Source organism: Hyla sarda, chromosome 7 (genome assembly GCF_029499605.1).
Source record: "Hyla sarda isolate aHylSar1 chromosome 7, aHylSar1.hap1, whole genome shotgun sequence".
NCBI classification, from domain to species: Eukaryota; Metazoa; Chordata; class Amphibia; order Anura; family Hylidae; genus Hyla; species Hyla sarda.
Window position 1 is genome coordinate 151699512 of NC_079195.1, and position 22385 is coordinate 151721896.

The 22385-nt window shown below is 40.4% G+C and overlaps 1 protein-coding gene across 2 annotated transcripts in view; it reads left to right on the forward strand.

Moving 5' to 3' along the window:
• The first annotated feature begins 5112 nt into the window (after nt 1-5112).
• LOC130282579 (rap1 GTPase-GDP dissociation stimulator 1-A-like) overlaps nt 5113-22385 on the forward strand; it is a 475415-nt gene continuing 458142 nt past the window's right edge. For both annotated transcript variants that reach the window (XM_056530939.1, XM_056530940.1), the window contains exon 1: nt 5113-5243. In XM_056530939.1, the coding sequence (XP_056386914.1) occupies nt 5240-5243 (4 nt within the window). In that variant the 5' untranslated portion in view covers nt 5113-5239. The remainder of the gene's footprint in view (nt 5244-22385) is intronic.

The window sequence follows — 22385 nt, forward strand, 5'->3', positions numbered from 1 at the left end:
CTTGACGTGGCGAGTGGGCTTGTACTTTTTGATCAAAAATGTATACTAACAACCTGTTAGTTTTTGATATTATGCTGAGAAGCAATCAGATCATTATACAAGATTGTAGATGTGCACCATGTCTGTTTTTCTACCCAAATTCACAAAAATATAAAGTTGTTTAGAATATGTCACTATTTACACACTAGGTGCGATTTGGGTGCAGTTTCAGACACCAGGTTTATGTAGGCAACTCTGATTAAAATAAGGTGCAATTTGGGTGCAGTTTCTGACCCCTTTAACTTTTTAATTTTTCCACGTACAGGGTGGTTAGAGGGCTAATTTTTTGCACAGTGATCTTTTTGCACAGTGATACAAGTTTTGATTGGACTTTTTGATCGCTTTTTATTCCTTTTTTTATGGTATGAAAAGTGACCAAAATATGCTATATTGACTTTGGAATTTTTTTGCGCGTACGCCATTGACTGTGCGGTTTAATTTACGATATATTTTTATAGTTCGGACATTTACGCACTTGGCGATACAATATATGTTTATTTTTTATTATGTTTATATATATATTTTTATATGGAATTTGGAAAAAGGGGGGGGGATTTCAACTTTTAATAAGGAAGGGGTTAATGTGTATGTTTTTAACCTTTTTTTTTTTATACTTTTAGTCCCCTTAAGGGACTTTTAGGAGAACTCATTTGATTCCTCATACAGATCAATGGGGTTACATATAATCCCATTGATCTGTGTGCTCTGCGCTCGATTGATAAAGCCTGGTCCTGCCAGGCTTTATCATTCTGAGCACCAGAGCTGGCATGAAAGGAGAGATAAGCCCTCAGGCTACCTCAGCAGTGATCACGCTGCGGAGGGGGGGGGGGGCGATCCATCCCACTGGACCACCAGGGATGGGATGCAAGCACCCCCGATCTAAAGGGTTAATAGCTTGCCGCGGTGATCGTCACATGTCGGCTATTAATGCTGGCCCCCAGCTACAGGAATCAGCTGGGGGCCAGCCGGTATGACGCGGGCTTGATTGGGGAGCCATGTCATACCCCGTTAACGGCCATTGGACGAGCATAGATGTCAATGGTCATTATCGGGTTAATCAGCCACCTTAGTAGATGGCAACTGCTACATTTGATGTAGCAGTTTTTTGCTGTCGGTTTTCTTAATGTATAACACTGTAATTGGGTGGATGTGGCAGAAATGTCTAAATCTAAGAATTCAATCTTATCAGTGCTGATGGTAGATGTAAATTTTATATTTTGAGCATTGGAGTTTAACACAGAAACAAGTCGTTCCAGACCATCCCGAGATCCCCTCAAAAAAAAAAAAAAAAGGTTTTCAATGTAAGGATGCCATAGCACCAGGTCCGCGCAGAGTATTGGGGTTTTGATGGAATCTTCCCATGCTGCCATAAAGAGGCCAGCATAACTTGGCGCGAACGTAGGGCCCATGGTGGTTCCAATCAACTGTAAATAAAAATGATCTTCAAAATAAAAATATTTATGCGTGAGAATAAACTTAATGGCATCCGTGACATTTTTTTATTTGTTCTGCTTTAATGTGACACTTCTGCAAAAAACCTTTCACCGCTGTGATCCCGTGTGAATTATCAATAATAGTGTATAGGGAACTAACATCTAAAGTGTGCTCAGGAGTTCAGGGACAGTGCTCTACCAACTGAATAACCTGGATAGTGTCTCTTAAATAATAATCCTTGGATTGAACAAAAGGTTGTAAAAATGTATCAACATATTGGGATAAATTAGAAGTGAGGGAACCAATACCTGAAACAATAGGAAGACCAGGGGGTGATTTAAACATTTGGGAGTTTTAGGTAAAAAATAAAAAACAGGAATGTGGACGGGGGTACTCAGGATGAATCTGGACTCAGACTCACTAATGATGTTGCTCTCCAATGCTCGTTCACAGAGTAATTACAATTCTTGGCTGAAAGCAGAGGTTTGGTCCAACTCCAACTTCCTGTATGTCTGGGTGTCTTGCAATTGTCTTAGAATCTTCAGTGTTTTTAATCACGATCGCCACTCCTTTATCGGCGGAGCGGATCATGATTTCACTATTTTTCTGTAATTGTTCAATGGCTAATTTCTCTTTATGACTAATATTATATTTCCTTGGTGGCTTGGGCTGAATCTCAAATCACTTTCTACTGATGTTTTGAAAGTGAATATGTCGGTTTCCATCTTTGGGATGAAACCAGGATTTCTGTTTACAGTCAGTACGTGTGAAATCTGAAGTGGCATTTCTATTTTCCAAAGGATGCTCAATAAAGTATTTTTTGAGGCACAGGCTTCTGACAAACTTTCCAACTCCAATAAAGTCATCAAATTTCTTCAATGGCTGACTGGGTGCAAACTTTAAACCTTTGTTTAACAATAAGTTGGGGTAAGTGTACAACTACTCAAATTAATAATGTATGTATTTAAAGATGGTTGAATAGAAGATGTGTTGTTAATTTGCTGTTTTTGAGGGGTCAGTTGGTTTTGCCCATCTTCTGGGGTGGTTGTGTGTGGTGTTTGACTTTCTCTGAATCTCCGACATATCCTCTTTCTAAATGGGAGGGGGGGGGGATGTTGCTGGTACCAGGTTTGGTATCATTAAATCTTACTGACTAATAGAATAAAGATAGCATATTATACATGCAGTACTGTGAACCCTAAAAAAACATTATTGCCTCGCAAAATTGTGCAATTCCATATTTTTTATTTTATTTTGCCTTACATATATTTTGCTCCGTAGTACATTATATGATAAAAAAAAGTGTGCCAATAAAAAGTACAACTTTTCTTGTAAATAAGAAGCCCTAATACAACATTGTCAGTGGTATATAATAAAATAAAAAAATTATGGGTCTAAAAATGTGAGGAGCAAAAAAATGTGAGCCAAAAAAAAAAAAAAACAATCGTCATGAAAGGGGTTGAATGGAGCAAACTCTCTAACTGCCTATATATGGTACAATTTTAAGATGAAGAGATGGTGTTTCCTTATTGTTTAGACCACGCCCGGTATTTTAGACTAAGCAGCCCATTTCGGCCATGGGTGTTGCTATGTGAAGGCGGAGCCAAAAAGGAAATGGCAAAATGTAAATCATAGTTAGGCATAATATGGTACACAATAGGATAAAAAAAATATATCTGACAATTACCCATGATAAACACATAAACCTCTATAAAAATCTCATATTTACCAAATAAAACCGGTATATATGGAGGAATATTATCACCATACATATTACCACCACACTGATATTGACCAAATCCTGTATACTGAGACCAATATTACCGGTATACAAGGAGGAATATTATCACCATACCTATTACCATCATATTGATTCTGACCAAATCCTGTATACTGAGACAAATATTACAAATAATAACAGTATACAAGGAGGAAATGTGCCCCCTACAGTGAACATATAAAGGTAGATAATAGCTTTACATTGCTCTGCAGACCATAATTGATTACATACAGCTAAATCTGGGGACTCGCAGGTGATGTCTTTTCTTATTAGATTTGTTCACTTTCCTTTTTCTTCTTCATCGGCCCAGACCGTCATGATGATTTCTTCTTTCAGCCACAACTCATCTCCACAGAACCTGCTAGACAAATATTTTAGGATCTGCACTTCTCCAAACAATAATAATAACCCTCTTAGTCTCCTACACAGTAGAAAGGATAGATAAGTGGGTTGGGAAAGAATAGGTATGCCTCCCCCATGAAGTAGTTAGGTTGCTCCTGTAGGTATACAGGCCTCTTCACATTGTTTCCCCGATTATGTAGGTGCCCTAAGTAGGTAGGTTCCCTATGTAGGAAGGTATCCCCTGTAGGTAGCTGCCTCTGTAGATAGTTACTCCCTTTAGGTAGTAGCAGCCCCCTCTAAGCTGTTAGGCCCCCTATAGATAGTACCCCATTGTATATAGTAGCAGCCCTTTTTAGGCAGTTGTAGGGCAGCAGCCCCCTTTAGATAAATTTAGGTGCAGCAGCCCCCTTTAGGTAGTTGTAGTGCAGCAGCCTGCTTTAGGTAGCTGTAGATGCAGCAGCCTTCTTAAGGTAGCTGTAGATGCAGCAGCCTCCTTTAGGTAGTTGTAGGTGTAGCAATCCTCTTTAGGTAAATATAGGTGAAGCAGCAACCTTTAGGTAGTTTAAATGTAGCAGCCCCCTTTAGGAAGTTGTAGGTCCTGCAGCCCCCTTTAGGTAGTTGTAGGTGCAGCAGCCCCCTTAAGTGTAACAGCCCCCTTCAGTGCAGCAGCTCCCTTTCGTGCAGCCACTGATGTTAAGTTAAAATAAAAAATAAAATTATACTCACCTGGCTCACCCGTAGTCCTCAGCAGTGCCTTTCTCCTTGTCTTTTACTCCAGTCCGTGCTACGGTGCATGATGATGACGTCACTTATGCACTGGAGCATAGAGCGCAGAGGATGGACACTCGGGCATCTTGTCGGCTGCATTTTGCAGGCGGCCGCAAGAGTAATTGACAGGGCGAGGAACCAATGGCTCCTGCATCTGTTAGACATGCTTATAGATAAATTTGTGGACCAGCTTGCCCTGAGGATGGCCCGGCCCACCAGGCAAATGCCGGGTGTGCCCGATGGCCAGTCCTGCCCTGCCCTGGTTTAAATTTCACATATTTTGTTAGCTCTCTTGCTGATTTTTTTGCTTCTCTTAAAGCCATTTCAATTCATCACTCTGAAGGGGTTAAAATTGCTAGATATTTCTTTCCTATCAGTTGTCTTTCCCACATAATTTCTATGTTTGTCTCTTCGTATATCATGTCTCTACTGTAGCAAACCCCCCTTGAAATGAAATCTATTTATAGTGAGGCACAGAGAACAGAGGAAGGATTCCCATTGTAAATGTGTCTAGCTAAATAATAACTGGCTGGTTGAAATGAAATCAGATTCACAGTGAAACAGAGAATGGAGCATATCGAGCATCCCGTGACCCTGCTACCCTGTTATTTCTATGTTTACATTACTGCTCATGACAATTTGAAGCTTGTCATGTAAGCCGTTGTTGCAGATTAAGTAATTAGAGAGTATTAAAAGCATTTGAGGAGCTGGGTCATTGAAAAGGGAGAGGGAGGGAGAGAGAAAATAGAGGGAGCAAGAGAGATATAAAAATCCCTTACTCACAGCCTGCAAGCTGTAAGGGACAGATCGTCTCTATAGGCTTTTTTTCATCTTTTTTTTATTTGCACATCTACCTGCTTGATATTTACGACAGAGATGGGTGAGTATTGATTACAGGATGATGGATTGACAGAAGTAGTTATGTTTATCTTGGCTTGCAATAGACAGGAATGTACAATGCACCGTAGGTATTCAGAACGATTAAGGGACCATTCCAGCTGCAAAGGTTTCTCAAAGCAAAGCATGCAGTATAACAGCAGATATCAGTATAACACCTGACTATATGATTTTCTTCAAAAACTTCAACACATTTTTGCTAGATACACAATATGAGGCCTTTTCTTGGAATGCAATTCTTGATAGATTAAATACTTTGATTCAATCTTACATTGGCTTTTATGAAAACTATTGTTTGAGATTACATACATATAATGCACAGGATTTTTACATAATATTTCCATAATGTTTTATGATGATACACATAACCTCGATATGCTTGCCTTTGATTTAGAAATGACTGGTAGCATGTCACATGCTGATTTTGCTGTGGCTTTTCTAAAGATTTCACCACTGCTGGGGATAAAATTGATGGTAAAATCTGTAACAGATCCACAAAAGAATGAGCATGCTACGGACATGAAAATCTGGAACAAGCTCATATTTTTACTCCAGATACTGTAATCCACTTCAGCTTTTATCTGCACAAATCTGTAAGTGAACAAAATTTCCGTCATGTGTGCCTCGAGGCTTAAGCTGACTTTGCTTTTCAGTTAAATGTTATGTGGGAGATAAAACTATGAATTATTAGAGTCACAGGACATATTCACGTAAACATGTTGTTTGCTCAGTTGTACTCATGAACATGTAATGTTTTCTCTTTCTGAAACATGTAATTGTTGCATGAATATGTTATGAAGATCTTAAAAGGGCCCTCCGTTACAAACAATCAAGGACGTGCACAGACATTTTGAAGGGCAGGGGCTCAAGTAAAAAAAAAAGGCACTTTACTTTGTGTATTATGTGTTTTCTTTGTGCTCATTATCCCTGCACTGTGATGTCACATCACTGTGCATATTAATCCTGCAATGTCACATTACTGTGTATATTAACCCTGTACTGTGACATCACTGTGCATTATGCCTGTACTGTAATGCCACTGTGTGCATTATCCCTCTTCTGTGACGTTATTTTGTGCATTATCCCTGCACTGTCATGTTACTATTCGCATTAGCCCTGTACTGTAACATATTAGCATATTAGCATGTAGCATATTAACCCTATACTGATGTCACAGTAAAGTGATAATACACACAGTGATGTCACAGTACAAGGTTCATACGCACAGTGATGTCACAATACAGGGATAATACACACAGTGATATCACTGTACAAGGATAATACACACAGTGATAACACTGTACAAGGATAACACACACAGTGATGTCACAGTACAGGGATAAAACACACTGTAATGTCACAGTACATGGTTAATACGCACACTGATGTCACAGTACAGGGGTATTACACACAGTGATATCATGGTACAGGGATAATACATACAGTGATGTCACAATGCAAAGATAATACACACAGTGATGTCACGGTACAAGGATAATACACACAGTGATGTCACAGTACAAGGTTAATACGCACAGGGATGTCACAGTACAAGGTTAATACGCACAGGGATGTCACAGTAAAGGGATAATACACACAGTGATGTCACAGTACAATGTTCATACACACAGTGATGTCACAATACAGGGATAATACACACAGTGATGGCACGGTACAAGGATAACACACACAGTGATGTCACAGTACATGGATAATAAACACAGTGATGTCACAATACAGGGATAAAACACACTGTAATGTCACAGTACAAGGTTCATACGCACACTGATGTCACAGTACAGGGGTATTACACACAGTGATATCATGGTACAGGGATAATAAATATAGTGATGTCATAGTACAAAGATAATACACACAGTGATGTCACGGTACAAGGATAATACACACAGTGATGTCACAGTACAAGGTTCATACGCACAGTGATGTCACAGTAAAGGGATAATATACACAGTGATGGCACAGTACAAGGATAACACACACAGTGATGTCGCTGCACAAGGATAAAAGACACAGTGATGTCACAGTACAGGGATAAAACACACAGTGATGTCACAGTACCAGGATAATACACTTAGTAATGTCACATTACCAAGTTAATATGCACAGCGATATCACAGCACAGGGATTAAACACAGTGATGTCACAGTGCAGTGATAATATACAGTGATGCCACAGTACATGGATAATATACACAGTGATGTCACAGTAGAGGTTAATACAGTGATGTCACCGTGCATGGTTAATACGCACACTGATGTCACAGTACAGGGATTTTACACACAGTGATATCATAGTACAGGGATAATAAACACAGTGATGTCACAGTACAGGGATAATACACACAGTGATGTCACAGTACAGGAATAATACACAGTGATGTCACAGTACAGGGATATTACACACAGTGATATCATAGTACAGGGATAATACACACAGTGATGTCACAGTACAGGGATAATACACACAGTGATGTCACAATACAGGGATAATACACACAGTGATATCACTGCACAAGGATAATACACACAGTGATGACACTGTACAAGGATAACACACACAGTGATGTCACAGTACAGGGATAAAACACACTGTAATGTCACAGTACATGGTTAATACGCATACTGATGTCACAGTACAGGTGTATTACACACAGTGATATCATGTTACAGGGATAATACATACAGTGATGTCACAGTACAAAGATAATACACACAGTGGTGTCACAGTACAAAGATAATACACACAGTGATGTCACGGTACAAGGATAATACACACAGTGATGTCACAGTACAATGTTCATACGTACAGTGATGTCACAGTAAAGGGATAATACACACAGTGATGTCACAGTACAATGTTCATACGCACAGTCATGTCACAATGCAGGGATAATACACACAGTGATGGCACGGTACAAGGATAACACACACAGTGATGTCACTGTACAAGGATAAAACACACAGTGATGTCACAGTACAGGGATAAAACACACAGTGATGTCACAATACAGGGTTAATTTGCACAGTGATGTCACAGTACAGCAGGTACTATGTCACAGTGCACATGGGAAAGTTCATGGCGGGGGCAGGGGAGGGTAGAGCATAGCATGGCATGGGCCAATGCATGGTATTTACACTATGAAATTGATAACCTTACCTGACAGCTGCCCGATAATCTTTTCTCTCCACCGGTGGCCATGGCACATACAGTGGAGGTTGGAGCCAGAGCCGAGCATGGATGAACTGAAACAGGCATCAAGGGTGGCGGGACAACTCCTCCTTTCTCCCCTGTGCTGATACTTGCATGGGTGGTAGCCGTTGAAGAGCCCCCTCTGGATGTTGCAATCAGCGTGCTTGCCGCTGCTTCACTTAAAAAACACATTCCCACCCCAGCTATTAAATGTGCTGTCAGAACACTTGTGTAGCATCCTGTTATTGCACCTTTCGTTCTGTAGCTCAATTTGTGAGGGCAATAGGCAGGACCGGTTTTAAACTAAATGTAGCCCTGGGTGAATTAAAAGTGAGGCCCATTAGTCACACCAATAAAGATCACCTTGTCCCACTCGCAGTGCTGCATATATGCTAATGTGAGTGAATGATCTTGTATTACAAACCACATATGGCTGCAACCGCGACCTGAAAAACGTGTCATCACAGGTCCCTAAAGGTCCTGTAACATGGTTTGTGCTGCTCTATATACTCTGTGCAGCCAAAACAGCTGTATGACAACATTTATATTACTGCAATGTGATGCATTTGCACAAAATCGCTGTTGTACACAAATTGGGGCAAAATGCAATAATATGTCAATGCCAATAGGGCATAAAAGGGCAGGTGCAGAAAAAGGACAGGGACTCAAGCTCTTTTTTATGTCTATGTGTGCATGTCCATGCAAAAAATACTATTGGATATTTGCTCACAACAGAGATTTGGGGCTTGTGAGACGAGGGGTTAATGGATAACAGACCTTACATAATGAATCCAACCTTGCTCAAAAAAACATAACTTTGCTTTTAAGTGAACTGCCTTTCATCCATGTTTTCTAGGTGTTAAGAAGGTAGTCCTCTATTCCAATCCTCTTTTACACTGCTGCTTCACTGTAGCGAGGATTACATAGTTTATAAGGTTAAAAAAAGGAAAGAGTCCATGAACCTCAAGCTATAACTCAACAGTGTTGATCTAGAGGTAGGCAGAGAATTGCCATGAGTCAGATATAAATTACTTCATAAGGTTATGTAAACACTGAGGAATTGGTGTCAAAATTCCATAGTGTGAACCCCTAACATTAATGTGAATAGGTCTTCCGCAGACCCGTTCACACTGCAGAATTTCAGTGGTGGAATTGTCCGTCGTTGAAATTGATCCTAGCAAAGAAAGAACATGTTCATTCTTTGCACAGTAGTCCACAAACCCTGCATTGCCATCAATGGTGATTGCGCAGGGCAGCGCGGTCCTACCGCAGCGCGGTCCTTTCGATGGAATCTCTGCTCTTGGAACTCTGCAAAGGAGATTCCATTCACATTTCTCAGTGATACCCTATCAAAGGAAAAATTGTTTCTTAACTACACTTTAACAATCAGAATAAATCCCTGGATCAATGTTCTATGCCCATAGATCTAATATCATAACTTGTCATAATATATTTTTCTAGAAAAATATCCAGGCCCCTCTTGAATTATTTTTCAGACATCACAACATCATGTGGCAGAGAGTTCCATAGTCTCACTGCTCTTATAGTAAAGAACCCCTGTTTGTGATAATGGTGAAACCTTCTTTCCTCTAGATGTAGTGGGTGCCCTGGGTTACTGGCCTAGGTATAAAAAGATCACTAGTAAGGTCTCTGTACAGTCCATTCATATATTTGTATGTTGTGGTAAATCATACCATAGGAAAATCATACCATAGGCTTAATCTACCATAGGCTTAATCTACCTATACCATCAATTACCTTGGTCAACCTCCTCTGCACCTGCTCCAGTTCAGACAGTTCACATATGCAGGTGCCCAACAGTTGACACAATACTCCATGTGGTCTCACTAATAATTTAAAACTTGTCACAAGCCTTCATGCCTAACTTGATACATTCCATGACTGTATTAGCCTTGGCAGCTGCTGCCTGGCACTGATCACTAAAGTTGAGTTTAATGTCCACCAATACTCCCAAGTCCTTTTCAGTAGTTATAACTAACATTTTATTATTAGCACATAATTACACATGCTGTTTTTACGGCCCAAGTGCATAACCTTATGTTTATTAACATTAAACTTCATTTGCCAGTTTTCTGCCCAAGCTTCCAGCATCCTTAGATCCCTCTATACTATTTTATCCTCCTCTGTGGTGATCAATTTACTCACTTTAGTGTCATCCACATTTATAGAAATTCTACTCTGTAGTCCCTCTACACGGTCATTAATTTACATATTGAAAAGAAGTGGACCAAGTACTCACTCTTGCGGTACCCCACTTGTATATTTGACCCAACCAGAGTAATTTATATTGATATCAGCCCTTTGCTTCCTATCACCGAGCCAGTAGGTAACCTATTTACATATAACCTCCCCTAGTCCTAGCATCTCACTTTATGTGCTAACCTTTTGTATGACACAGTATCAAATTCCTTAGCAAAGTCCAGATGCTCAACATCCACATCTTAAATCTCTTTATATAAGCTGATGAGACTAGTCCAGCATAAACCCATGTTGGTGCTGTGTTAGAAGGTTATTTTCATTAACCCCTTAACGACCATGGACGTAAATGTACTTCCTGGTGCTGAGGTACTTGGCGCACCAGGACGTACATTTATGTCCTGTGTATGATCGCGAGCATCGGAGCAGTGCATACACGGCAGGTTCCGGCTGCTAGCGATCGCGTTCCGGCTGCTAGCGATCGCGCGGATGTCCACCATTAACCCCTCAGATGCTGTGATCAGTACAGATCGCGGCATCTGCGGCAGTGCGCATGTTAAAATAGATGATCTGACCATCAACAGTGCTGCCTCCGGGATCCGATCATCTGTAATGGCAGACGGAGGTCCCCTCACCTGCCTCCATCCGTCTCCCGGCGTCTCCTGCTCTGGTCTGAAGTTGAGTAGACCAGAGCAGGAGATAGCTGATAACACTGATCAGTGCTATGCCCTGTGCATAGCACTGAACAGTATTACCAATCAAATGACATAAAAAGTGTAAGAAAAAAGTTGGAAAATGTGAAATTAAAAAGTGAAAAATCCCCCCAAAAAGCATTTTTTTTTTTATAAACATATTTGGTATCGCCGCATGTGTAAATGCCCAAACTATCAAAACATAATGTTAATGATCCCGGACGGTGAACGGCGTAAATGTGCTGCTTTTAGTCACATTTTATTCCCAAAAAAATTAATAAAAAATTATCTAAAAGTTTGATATATGCAAATGTGGTATCAATAAAAAGTACAGATGACAGCACAAAAAATTAGTCCTCCTACCGCTCTATATACAGAAAAATTTTAAAGTTATAGGTGGTCAAAATAGAGCGATGTTAGATTACTGATTTTGTACAAAAAGTTTTAGTTTTTTTTTTAGCGGTACAAAATATAAATGTATCTAGCCATGGGTATCAAGATGTGCAAAGTTGTGGTTTTCATAAAAATTTCCTCCCTAAAAAAAAAAATTAGGGGGGGGGGGGGATTTGCCATACATTTTATGGTAAAATTTGAGGTTTCATTACAAAGTACAATTGGTCATGCAAAAAACAAGCCCTTATATGGGTCTATAGATGGAAATATAAAATAGTTATGGATTTTAGAAGGCAAGGAGGAAAAAAACTAAAACGTAAAAATTTAATTGGCCAGGTCCTTAACCCCTTAAGGACTCAGCCCATTTGGGCCTTAAGGACTCTTTTATATTTGCATCCACAGACTAGTATGAGGGCTTGCTTTTTGCGTGACCAGTTGTCTGTTGTAAAGGAAATAGAATGCCCAGCGCTTCTGGTGCTGTTTCTTGGACTTTATTAGATTATAAAAGCATATACAAGACAGAGACAGGAACGCCAACGCGTTTTGGATCCGTATGATCCTTAGTCATGGCAATGAGTATAACAAACCTTCTCATATAAATACACAAAATAGTAAGTCACATGATTGATGAACAGTGATCTGAAGGTGTTAGTGGTACCTGTATTGATCAGACTTTTTGATTATTTTTTATTAATTTTTCCATGATATAAAAAGCGAACAAAAATACACTATTCTGGACTTTGGAATTTTTTTGCGTGTAAGCCATTGACCATGGGGTTTAATTAAATATATATATTTTTATAATTCGGACATTTCCGCATGCGACGATACCACATACGTTTAATTTTATTTGCACAGTTTTTTTTTTTTATGGGAAAAGGAGTGATTCAAACTTGTATTAGGGAAGGGGTTAAAGGGGTTATCCAGGAAAAAAACTTTTTTACAAATATCAACTGGCTCCAGAAAGTGAAACAGATTTGTAAATCTTAATCCTTTCAGTACTTATCTTAATCTTAATCCTTTCAGTACTTATGAGCTGATGAATTTGAGTTGTTCTTTTCTTTCTCTCTGATGACATGTGTCTCGGGAACCACCCAGTTTAGAAGCAAATGCCCATAGCAAACCTTTTCTACTCTGTGCAGTTCCCGAGACAAGCAGAGATGTCAGCAGAGAGCAATATTGCCAGACAGAAAACAACAACTCAACTTCAGCAGCTGATAATTATTGAAAAGATTAAGATTTTAATAGAAGTTATTTACAAATCTGTTTAACTTTCTGGAGCCAGTTGTTAGGGAAAAAAAGTTTTTTTCCTGGAATACCCCTTTAAATGATATTAATAATATATATTAGAAATATTTAAAAAAAATTCCACTTTTTTTTTGCAATGTTATAGCTTCCATAGGGGTCTATAACACTGCACACACTGATCTTTTACATTGATCATTGGTTTCTCATAGGAAACCATTGATCAATGATTCTGCCGCTTGACTGCTCATGCCTGGATCTCAGGAACTGAGCACTGATCATTCGGCAATCGGACACCAGGAGGCTAGGTAAGGGACCCTCCTGCTGTCTTACAGCTGTTCGGGATGCGCGATTTCACCTCGGCCATCCTGAACAGACCTCTGAGCATCCTGAAACATTTTACTTTCACTTTAGACGCGGCATTTAACTTTGAACGCCACGTCTAAAGGGTTAATAACATGTGGCACCGCGATCAATGCCGTGCCCCGCATTATAGAAAGGGAAAGGACTCAGGACGTACTGGTACGTCCTTGGTCCTTAACATGTTAATCAAATTAGTACATTTAAAATCCCCCCCCTATAACTTTTTAATTTTTCCGCATGAGTGGCGGTACGAGGGCTAATTTTTTGTGCCATGATCTGTACTTTTTATTGATACCCTATTTGCTTATATGGTATCAATAAAATGGAATAAAATGCTATAAAACAGCAGCTATTTTGGACTTTTTTCTTTTTACGTTCACGCCATTCACCGTACGGTATCATTAACATTTTATTTTAATAGTTCATATATTTACGCATGCAGCAATACCAAATATGTACATAAAATAATTTTTTTACACTTTTTGGGGGTGAAATAGGGAAAATGGGACAATTTACGTTATTGGGGAAGGTGTTTTTTCACATTTGTTTAACTTTTTTTTAACTTTTTTAACTTTTATTTTTACACTTTAATAGTCCCCATAGGGGACCATTTATAGCAATCATTCGATTGCTAATACTGTTCAGTGCTATGCATAGGACATAGAACTGATCAGTATTATCGGTCATCTTCTGCTCTGGTCTGCTCGATCTCAGACCAGAGCAGAATACCCGTGTAAGGCAGTGGAGGCAGGTGAGGGGCCCTCGTCTGCCGTTCTGGATGATCGGATCACCGCAGCAGCACTACAGCCGATCCGATCATCCATTTTAGTGACTCCGATGCTGCAGATGCTGGGATCTGTATTGATCACGGCATCTGAGGGGTTAATGGCAGACATCCGTGCGATCGCGGATGTCCGCCATTACGGGCGGGTCCCTGGCTGCTATCAGCAGCCGGGACCTGCCGTGCATTACCTAAGCATCCGATGCTTGCGGTTATGCATAGGATGTAAATGTATGTCCTGGTGCATTAAGTACCAGCTCGCTAGAACGTACATTTACGTCCGGCATCGTTAAGGGGTTAAAGCGTACCCATCAGATCCAACAAAAAAATTTTTTTTTTTTAAATATATCACTCAATACCTAATCCTGACCATCTAATTTTTATGTGTCTAGCGCCTTTATTTTTTATTTTTTATTACAATTATAATTTAGCTCACTAGTCTGAATTCCTCTCAAAGGGAGGGGGCGTGACCTTGCTGTGCAGGTCTCCACCCCCTCCCTCAGTATGCTGTCTGCTCACATCTCCCAGCTTGTCCTCATTGACAGTAGCTGGTCACAAGCTGACAGTGGGGGGATTTTTCCACCAACTGTGAGCCCTGCGCTCACAGCTGTCAATCAAGGAAGTGTGTCCATGACATAGGTGATGATGCATGGACATAGCAGGACTAGTATGTGTCCAAGCAGGCAGGGGGGGCATTTGTTTGACTGGCTTTTTCAGTATAAAATACTGAAAATTTTCTAATGAAAGCAATTGCAAAACCTATTGGTTTTGCATGCTTTACAAAATATCATTTTTTTTGTATCTGACAGGTTAAGGTTAAAATGGGCTTGGACCTTAAAGGGGTTAAGATACTCCAGAATAGCATCTCTCAGAAAACCCTCAAAAATGTTATTTTCTAATTAGGCTTATCCACACTAAAGTAAAGCAACATCAAGTATTCGTGGTTGTAGGCAGATGCCTGCAGATGTTAAAATGCACACAGTGGTTTTTAAAGACTGAATTTTTACATTTTCATTTTCAAATCATAAAATACTACCTTTTTAGGGAAGTTGCTTTATCCTTTAAACTGAAGACATCCTAAACAGCCTAAACAGTAATGAAGTCACTTTTTTTTTATTTTGAAAATTTGAGTCTGCCAAGCGATGAAGACTGAATAGATTTTGTCAAGGGTTTCAAAAGTTTCCCCTTTTGGGAGTAGCAACAGCTTTTTAGTCCACTAAACGAAGAAGACAGCAAGGATTGTGTGAAGGGTATCCAAAAATGTCCCATTTTTGGAAGTAACAACAGCTTTTAGTCTGCCAAGCAAATAAGAGGACATGAATTTGGTCAAGGGTTATAAAAAAAATATTTTGGGAGTAGCAACAGCTTTCAAGAAGAATTAGCTTTTGTATTAAAAGAAAAAAATCCCTTTTTGGGGGATCATGGGTTGTATATATGTAGGTGGACTAGAGGGATTTTAGTAGCCAGAGTACAGTAGGAGGAAACGGACTGGTACAAGTTGTAGTAGCCTGCAGAGATCAGGAGGTTCCAAAATGTTGTTTATTAAAATTATGCCAGGTGGCCCAGTCCTGTCTGTAGTTAGCAGCAGCTAGGTTGATGGCACACTAAAGGGACTTGTAGTAGCCATCATACAGTGGAAAGAGACAGACTGGTAAGAGTTTAGTAGCCTGCAGACAGCAGATTAAAAAACTTGGGATTTTACATTTGGCCAGGCAGCCCAGGCCTGGCTGGAGGTAGCAGCAGCAAAGGTTATGGTGGACTAGTGGGACTGGTAGTATCAAACATACAGCAGGAAGAGGTAGACTGGTAAGATTTGTATAGCAGGAGGATCAAAAAATGTTTTATTTTTTTTGTTCAGGCGTCCAAGGCCTGGCTGGAGGTAGCAGCAGCAAGGGTGAAGGCTGACTAGTGGGACTTGTAGTATTCAGCAGACAGCAGGAAGAGGCAGATTGGTAACGGTTCGAGTATCCTGCGGACAGCAGGAGGTTCAAACATTGATTTGATTTAAATTTTACCAGTTAGACGGCCCAGGTCTAGCTGAAAGTAGTCAAATTCTGCACAGCACGGATTGTACTGCACACCGACAACTGACAGCAGACAATGATGAAATAGTATAGCTATATAGCTTAGAAGAAAGAAGAGACAGAGGGGATATGATGGACACTTTTATATACATAGAGGGAATCAACACGTTAAAGGAGGAGATCATATTTAAAAGAAGAAAAACTACCACAAGAGGACACAGTTTAAAATTAGAAGGGCAAAAGTTTAAAAGTATTATTGGGAAGTATTACTTTACTGAGAGAGTAGTGGATGCATGGAATAGCCTTCCTGCAGAAGTGGCCGCTGCAAATACAGCGAAGAAGTTTAAACATGCATGGGATAAGCATAAGGCTACCCTTCATGTAAGATAGGGCCAGGGACTATTAATGGGATTCTGATTATTGGGCAAACTAGATGGGCCATATGGTTCTTATCTGCCGATACATTCCATGTTTCTATAGTGTTTCTATGTTTCTAAAATGAGAGACAGGTGGCCGAAGAAAGCAAAACTAATCCTAAATATTTTTTTAGATATATAAATACAAAAAAACCAAGGACAGAGCATGTAGGACCCCTTAATAATGATAATGGGGAGGTTGTCACGGGCGATCAAGAGAAGGCGGAGCTACTGAATGGGTTCTTTAGTTCTGTATATACTATGGAAGAAGGAGCTGACATTGGTCAGGTCAGTGCTGGTAACACATCATATAATGTATTGAACTGGCTTAATGTAGAGATGGTACAAGGTAAGTTAAGTAAAGTAAATGTAAGCAAATCTCCAGGGCCGGATGGACTACACCCAAGAGTTCTTAGAGAGGTAAGTTCAGTAATATCTGTACCCTTGTTCATGATATTTAGAGATTCTCTGGTGTCTGGTATTGTGCCAAGGGACTGGCGCAAGGCTAATGTGGTACCAATCTTCAAGAAGGGCTCTAGGTCTTCGCCAGGCAATTATAGACCGGTAAGTCTAACGTGCATTGTGGGTAAATTGTTTGAAGGACTTATAAGGGATTACATACAGGAATACATAGGGGATAATAGTATTATAAGTGATAGCCAGCATGGGTTTACTAAGGATAGAAGTTGTCAAACCAATCTAATTTGCTTTTATGAAGAGGTGAGTAGAAGCCTTGACAGAGGAATGGCTGTGGATATAGTGTTTCTGGATTTTGCCAAAGCATTTGATACTGTCCCTCACAGACATCTGACAGGTAAGTTAAGGTCCTTGGGCTTGGAAACTTTAGTTTGTAACTGGATTGAACATTGGCTCATAGATCGTACCCAGAGAGTGGTGGTAAATGATTCGTACTCTGATTGGTCCCCGGTTATTAGTGGTGTACCCCAAGGTTCAGTACTGGGCCCGCTGCTGTTTAATTTATTTATCAATGATATAGAGGATGGTATTAACAGCTCTGTTTCTATCTTTGCAGATGACACCAAGCTTTGTAGCACAGTACAGTCTATAGAGGATGTGCATAAGTTACAAGATGACTTGGATAGACTAAGTGTCTGGGCATCCACTTGGCAAATGAGGTTCAATGTGGATAAATGTAAAGTTATGCATCTGGGTACTAATAACCTGCATGCGTCGTATGTCTTAGGGGGGATTAAACTGGCAGAGTCACTGGTAGAGAAGGATCTGGGTGTACTTGTAGATCACAGACTACAAAATAGCATGCAATGTCAGGCTGCTGCTTCCAAAGCCGGCAGGATATTGTCATGTATAAAAAGAGGCATGGACTCGAGGGGCAGGGACATAATACTCCCCCTTTATAAAGCATTGGTACGGCCTCACCTGGAATATGCTGTTCAGTTTTGGTCGCCTGTTCATAAAAGGGACACTGCGGAGTTGGAAAGGGTGCAGAGACGCGCGACTAAACTAATATGGGGCATGGAACATCTTAGCTATGAGGAGCGATTAAAGGAGTTACAATTGTTTAGTCTTGAGAAGAGACGTTTAAGGGGGGATATGATAAACGTATATAAGTATATAAATGGCCCATACAAAAAATATGGAGAAAAACTGTTCCAGGTTAAACCCCCCCAAAGGACGAGGGGGCACTCCCTCCGTCTGGAGAAGAAAAGGTTTAGTCTAAAGGGGCGGCACGCCTTCTTTACCGTGAGGACTGTGAATTTATGGAACGGTCTACCTCAGGAACTGGTCACAGCAGGAACAATTAACAGCTTTAAAGCAGGGTTAGATACATTCCTGGAACAAAATAACATTAATGCTTATGCAGAATTATAAAACTACATCCCTTTCCCTTATCCCCTTACATCCTTCCCTTCAATCCCCTGGTTGGACTTGATGGACGTATGTCTTTTTTCAACCATACTAACTATGTAACTATGTAGCTGTAGCCACCAGATGGCAGGCCTTGGTGGATGATGTATACTTCTAGCTAGGCATTGTGATGTCTCTCCATGTGCAGATGTAGAGGCCTAATTCCTAAAGTCAGACCCTGGCTGTGCCTTACTTTCTCTCTGCAGATACGGCACTGTACCTGTTTTCCTGCATCTGGTAACGTAATAGTAAAAGGTTTCAACGCAGCAGAATACTGTAAAGAGCTAGGTACATCGCCACCCAACTGTGCCCCTAAGTTTCTCTTCATCATCCCCACCACTCCTCTCTGTTAGAACTTCTGATGTATGATCGTGACTCCTTGTTTTAGAATATCTACCATTATGCCTTACAGTATCCCAGCATGCCTTCCACCACCAGTCCCACTAGTGCTATGCTCAGCCACTGCATTCCCCTTCACCACATCAGCACGCTCCAAAGGCTCACCATGACACAACTTTTCCTCGTGGCTATTGATATCCAACTGCGTAGCAGAAGGGAGGGGCAAATGCAGAGATGATGAAACAGAGAATTTAGGACGAGCAATATATTTACCAGACATTTTTTTAACCAACATTTTAGATTTTACTTTCATTAATTAGCTTAGGGTGCCCTGAGCAAACCTCTACAGATTCTTGATAAGATCAATTACTGAGGCAAATAAACAAGGCAGCAAATCAGAATGAGGTGATAATAATGGAGGACTTTAACTATCCTGATATAAACTGGGAGACTGAGTCCTGTGAATCTCATAAAGGAAACAGGTTTCTGACTATAGCTAAAGACAATTATCTGTCCCAAATGATGCAGGGCCCGACTAGAGGGGGCATCCTGCTAGACTTAATGTTAACCAATAGACCTGACAGAGTGGCTAATGTACAGGTAGAAGGACACCTAGGAAATAGTGATCATGATATAATACTTTTTAATTTATTCCTCAATAAGGGAATCTGGCGAGGGGCCACAAAAACAATGAACCTTAGGAAGACAAAGTTTGATCAACTCGGAGAAGCCCTTAACAATATAAAATGGGATAATGTCCTCAAAAACAAGAATACTGGCATATACCTTATGGGAATCAAAGGATCAGGAATAAAAGAAAACCAATATGGATGAATAAAAATGTTTAGGGGGCAATAAATTACAAAAATAAAGCATTTAAACTACTAAAACAGGATGACAGTGAAGAAGCATTAAAAAGCTATAGAGAAAAATGTAAAATATGATTTAAAAAAAACTGATAAAAGCCGCAAAAATTGAGACGGAAAGTCTCATTACCAAAGAGAATAAAACTAACCCCAAAATGTTCTTTAACTATATAAATAGCAAAAAGGTTAAAGATGAAAGTGTTGGCCCTTTAAAAAACGATAAAGAAGAAATTAGAAACGGGGATCAGGAAAAAGCAAATATATTAATCCCTTAAGGACCAATGCAAATAAACCTGTACGCCCCTGAAAGACCAGGCCTGTTTCTTCAAATCGGGGATGTCTGTCTTTATTAGAGAATAACTCTGGTAACGTTTTGCCAATCACGATAATTCTGACATTGTTTTTTTGTCACAAGTTGTCCTTCATGTACATAGTAAAAGTAAGCCGACATCATTTGTAGTTTTTTTTTACAATGCAAAAAATCATGAAATTTTTACAAAAAATTTAGATTTTTTGCTATTTTAACACTAATTGGTTGCATATATTTATACATACTGACCAAATAGTTTATGAAACTTATACTTTCAGATGTCTACTTTATTTTGACGTCATTTTTTAGTTTTTAATTAACATTTTAAATTAGTTAGAAGCCTAACAATTTAACTTGAAATTTTGAAAATTTTATAAGTACATCTTTTTTTATGTGCTATGCAAGGTTTGCAGAAATTAAAAGGTAGTAGAACATAGGAACACCCCCCCAAATGACCCCATTTTAAAAACTAGACCCCTCAAGGTATTCGCTAGGGGGTACAGTGAGTATTTTAACACCATAGTTTTTTGGCAGGAATTATTACAAAGTCAGTGTTAAAAATTCGAAAATTGCAATTTTTCACAAATGCATCATTTGGGGGGCACATTTTTTGTACATCACTTCTGATATTGAAAGAAATGCACCCTATATTTTATTTAGCTGCTTGTTCCATGTTCGGAAATACCCCCGCTTTGGCCATATATGGTTCCTTGGCCGCATGGTAGGACTCAGAAGGAGAGGAGCGCCATTTGGCTTTCAGGGCAGAACAGTACCCCCACCCCCACAAGTGACCCCATTTATATACCGCACCCCTACAAGTTATTGGCTGGACCAGGGACCTCTCTGATTGGTCCTTGGTCGGCTGGCAGTATAACGCATCTGTCTGTGACAGTTAAGGCTCCTGATGGATATATCCGCCATGTTGTAGGAATAAGCACCCGCTCATGGCGAATATATCCATTACTGCTGCGGCTGGGTAGCTCAGTGTGTCCGCTCATGACTGCTGGCGGAAAATCCGCCGCTATGAGTGGACGCACAAAGCTACCCAGCCGCAGCAGCGAGCTCATTACCGTGACTGCTGCATAATGTGTAGGATCACGTGGCGGACATCCGCAGCATATTACATGCTACGGATGTCCGCCAATGCGATCCTACACATTATGCTTTTTTTAAATTAGATTCATTTAATAAATGTATTTTTAATATATATATATATATTTTTTTTACACTTTTATTACATTTTTATTTATTTTTACACTTTTATTTTATTTATTTATTTATTTTTACACTTTTTAATGCTTTGGAATACTTAGTATTCCAAAGCATTGCAGTTATATGCTGCCTGCCAGTTTTCACTAGCAGGCAGCATATTTCACTAGCAGGCAATACCCAGGGCAGACCTGGATGTCTTTGTAGGACCCCCGGCTGCCCAGGTATGTAGCAGCACCCCGCGATGCTCCGGGGTGCTGCAGGAGAGACAGAGGGAGCCCCCTCCCTCTGTCAGAACTCCTTACAGCGCGCGGTCACTTCTGACCGCGGCTGTAAGGGTTAAACTGCCGGGAGTGAAGAGAACTTCACTCCCGGCAGTGGGACAGGCCCCGGCCAGCCGCGTATTACACGCAGCACCCCGCGATCGCGATGCGGGGTGCTGCAAATAAGACAGAGGGAGCTCCCTCCCTCTGTCATAACACTTACAGCCCGCGGTCACTTCCGACTGCAGCTGTAAGGGTTAAAACTGCCGGGACCGAAGTTTACTTCGGTCCTGGCAGTGCAGCAGGGTCCCAGCTGTGTGATACAGCCGAGTCCCTGCCGCGATCTCGTGGGTGCACTGGGCAGCACCCACGAGAAGAATGGACGAGTATAGACGTCCAGGTGCGGGAACGCCCGCCAACCTGGACGTCTATACTCGTCCATGGTCGTTATCGGGTTAAACAAATTCTTCTCCACTGTGTTCACCGAGGAAAATGAAATGCCAGGTGAAATACAGCGAGATAAGGTAAACTCCCCAGTACAGGTCACCTGTCTAACCCAGGAAGAAGTACAGTGCCGTCTACAAAAAATCTAAATAGACAAATCACCAGGTCCAGATGGCATTCACCCCTGTGTTTTAAAGGAATTAAGTAATGTAATAGACAGACCCCTATTTTTAATATTCAGGGACTCTATAGTGCCAGAGACTGTTCCTCAGAACTAGCCCATGGCAAATGTGGTGGCAATATTTAAAAAGGAGTCAAAAGGTGACCCCGGGAATTAGAGACCTGTTAGTTTAACCTAGGTTGTATGTAAATTGTTTGAGGGTTTTCTAAGAGATGCTATTTTGGAGTATTTTAATAAAAATAAATGTATGACTCCATATCAGCATGGCTTTATGAGGGATTGGTC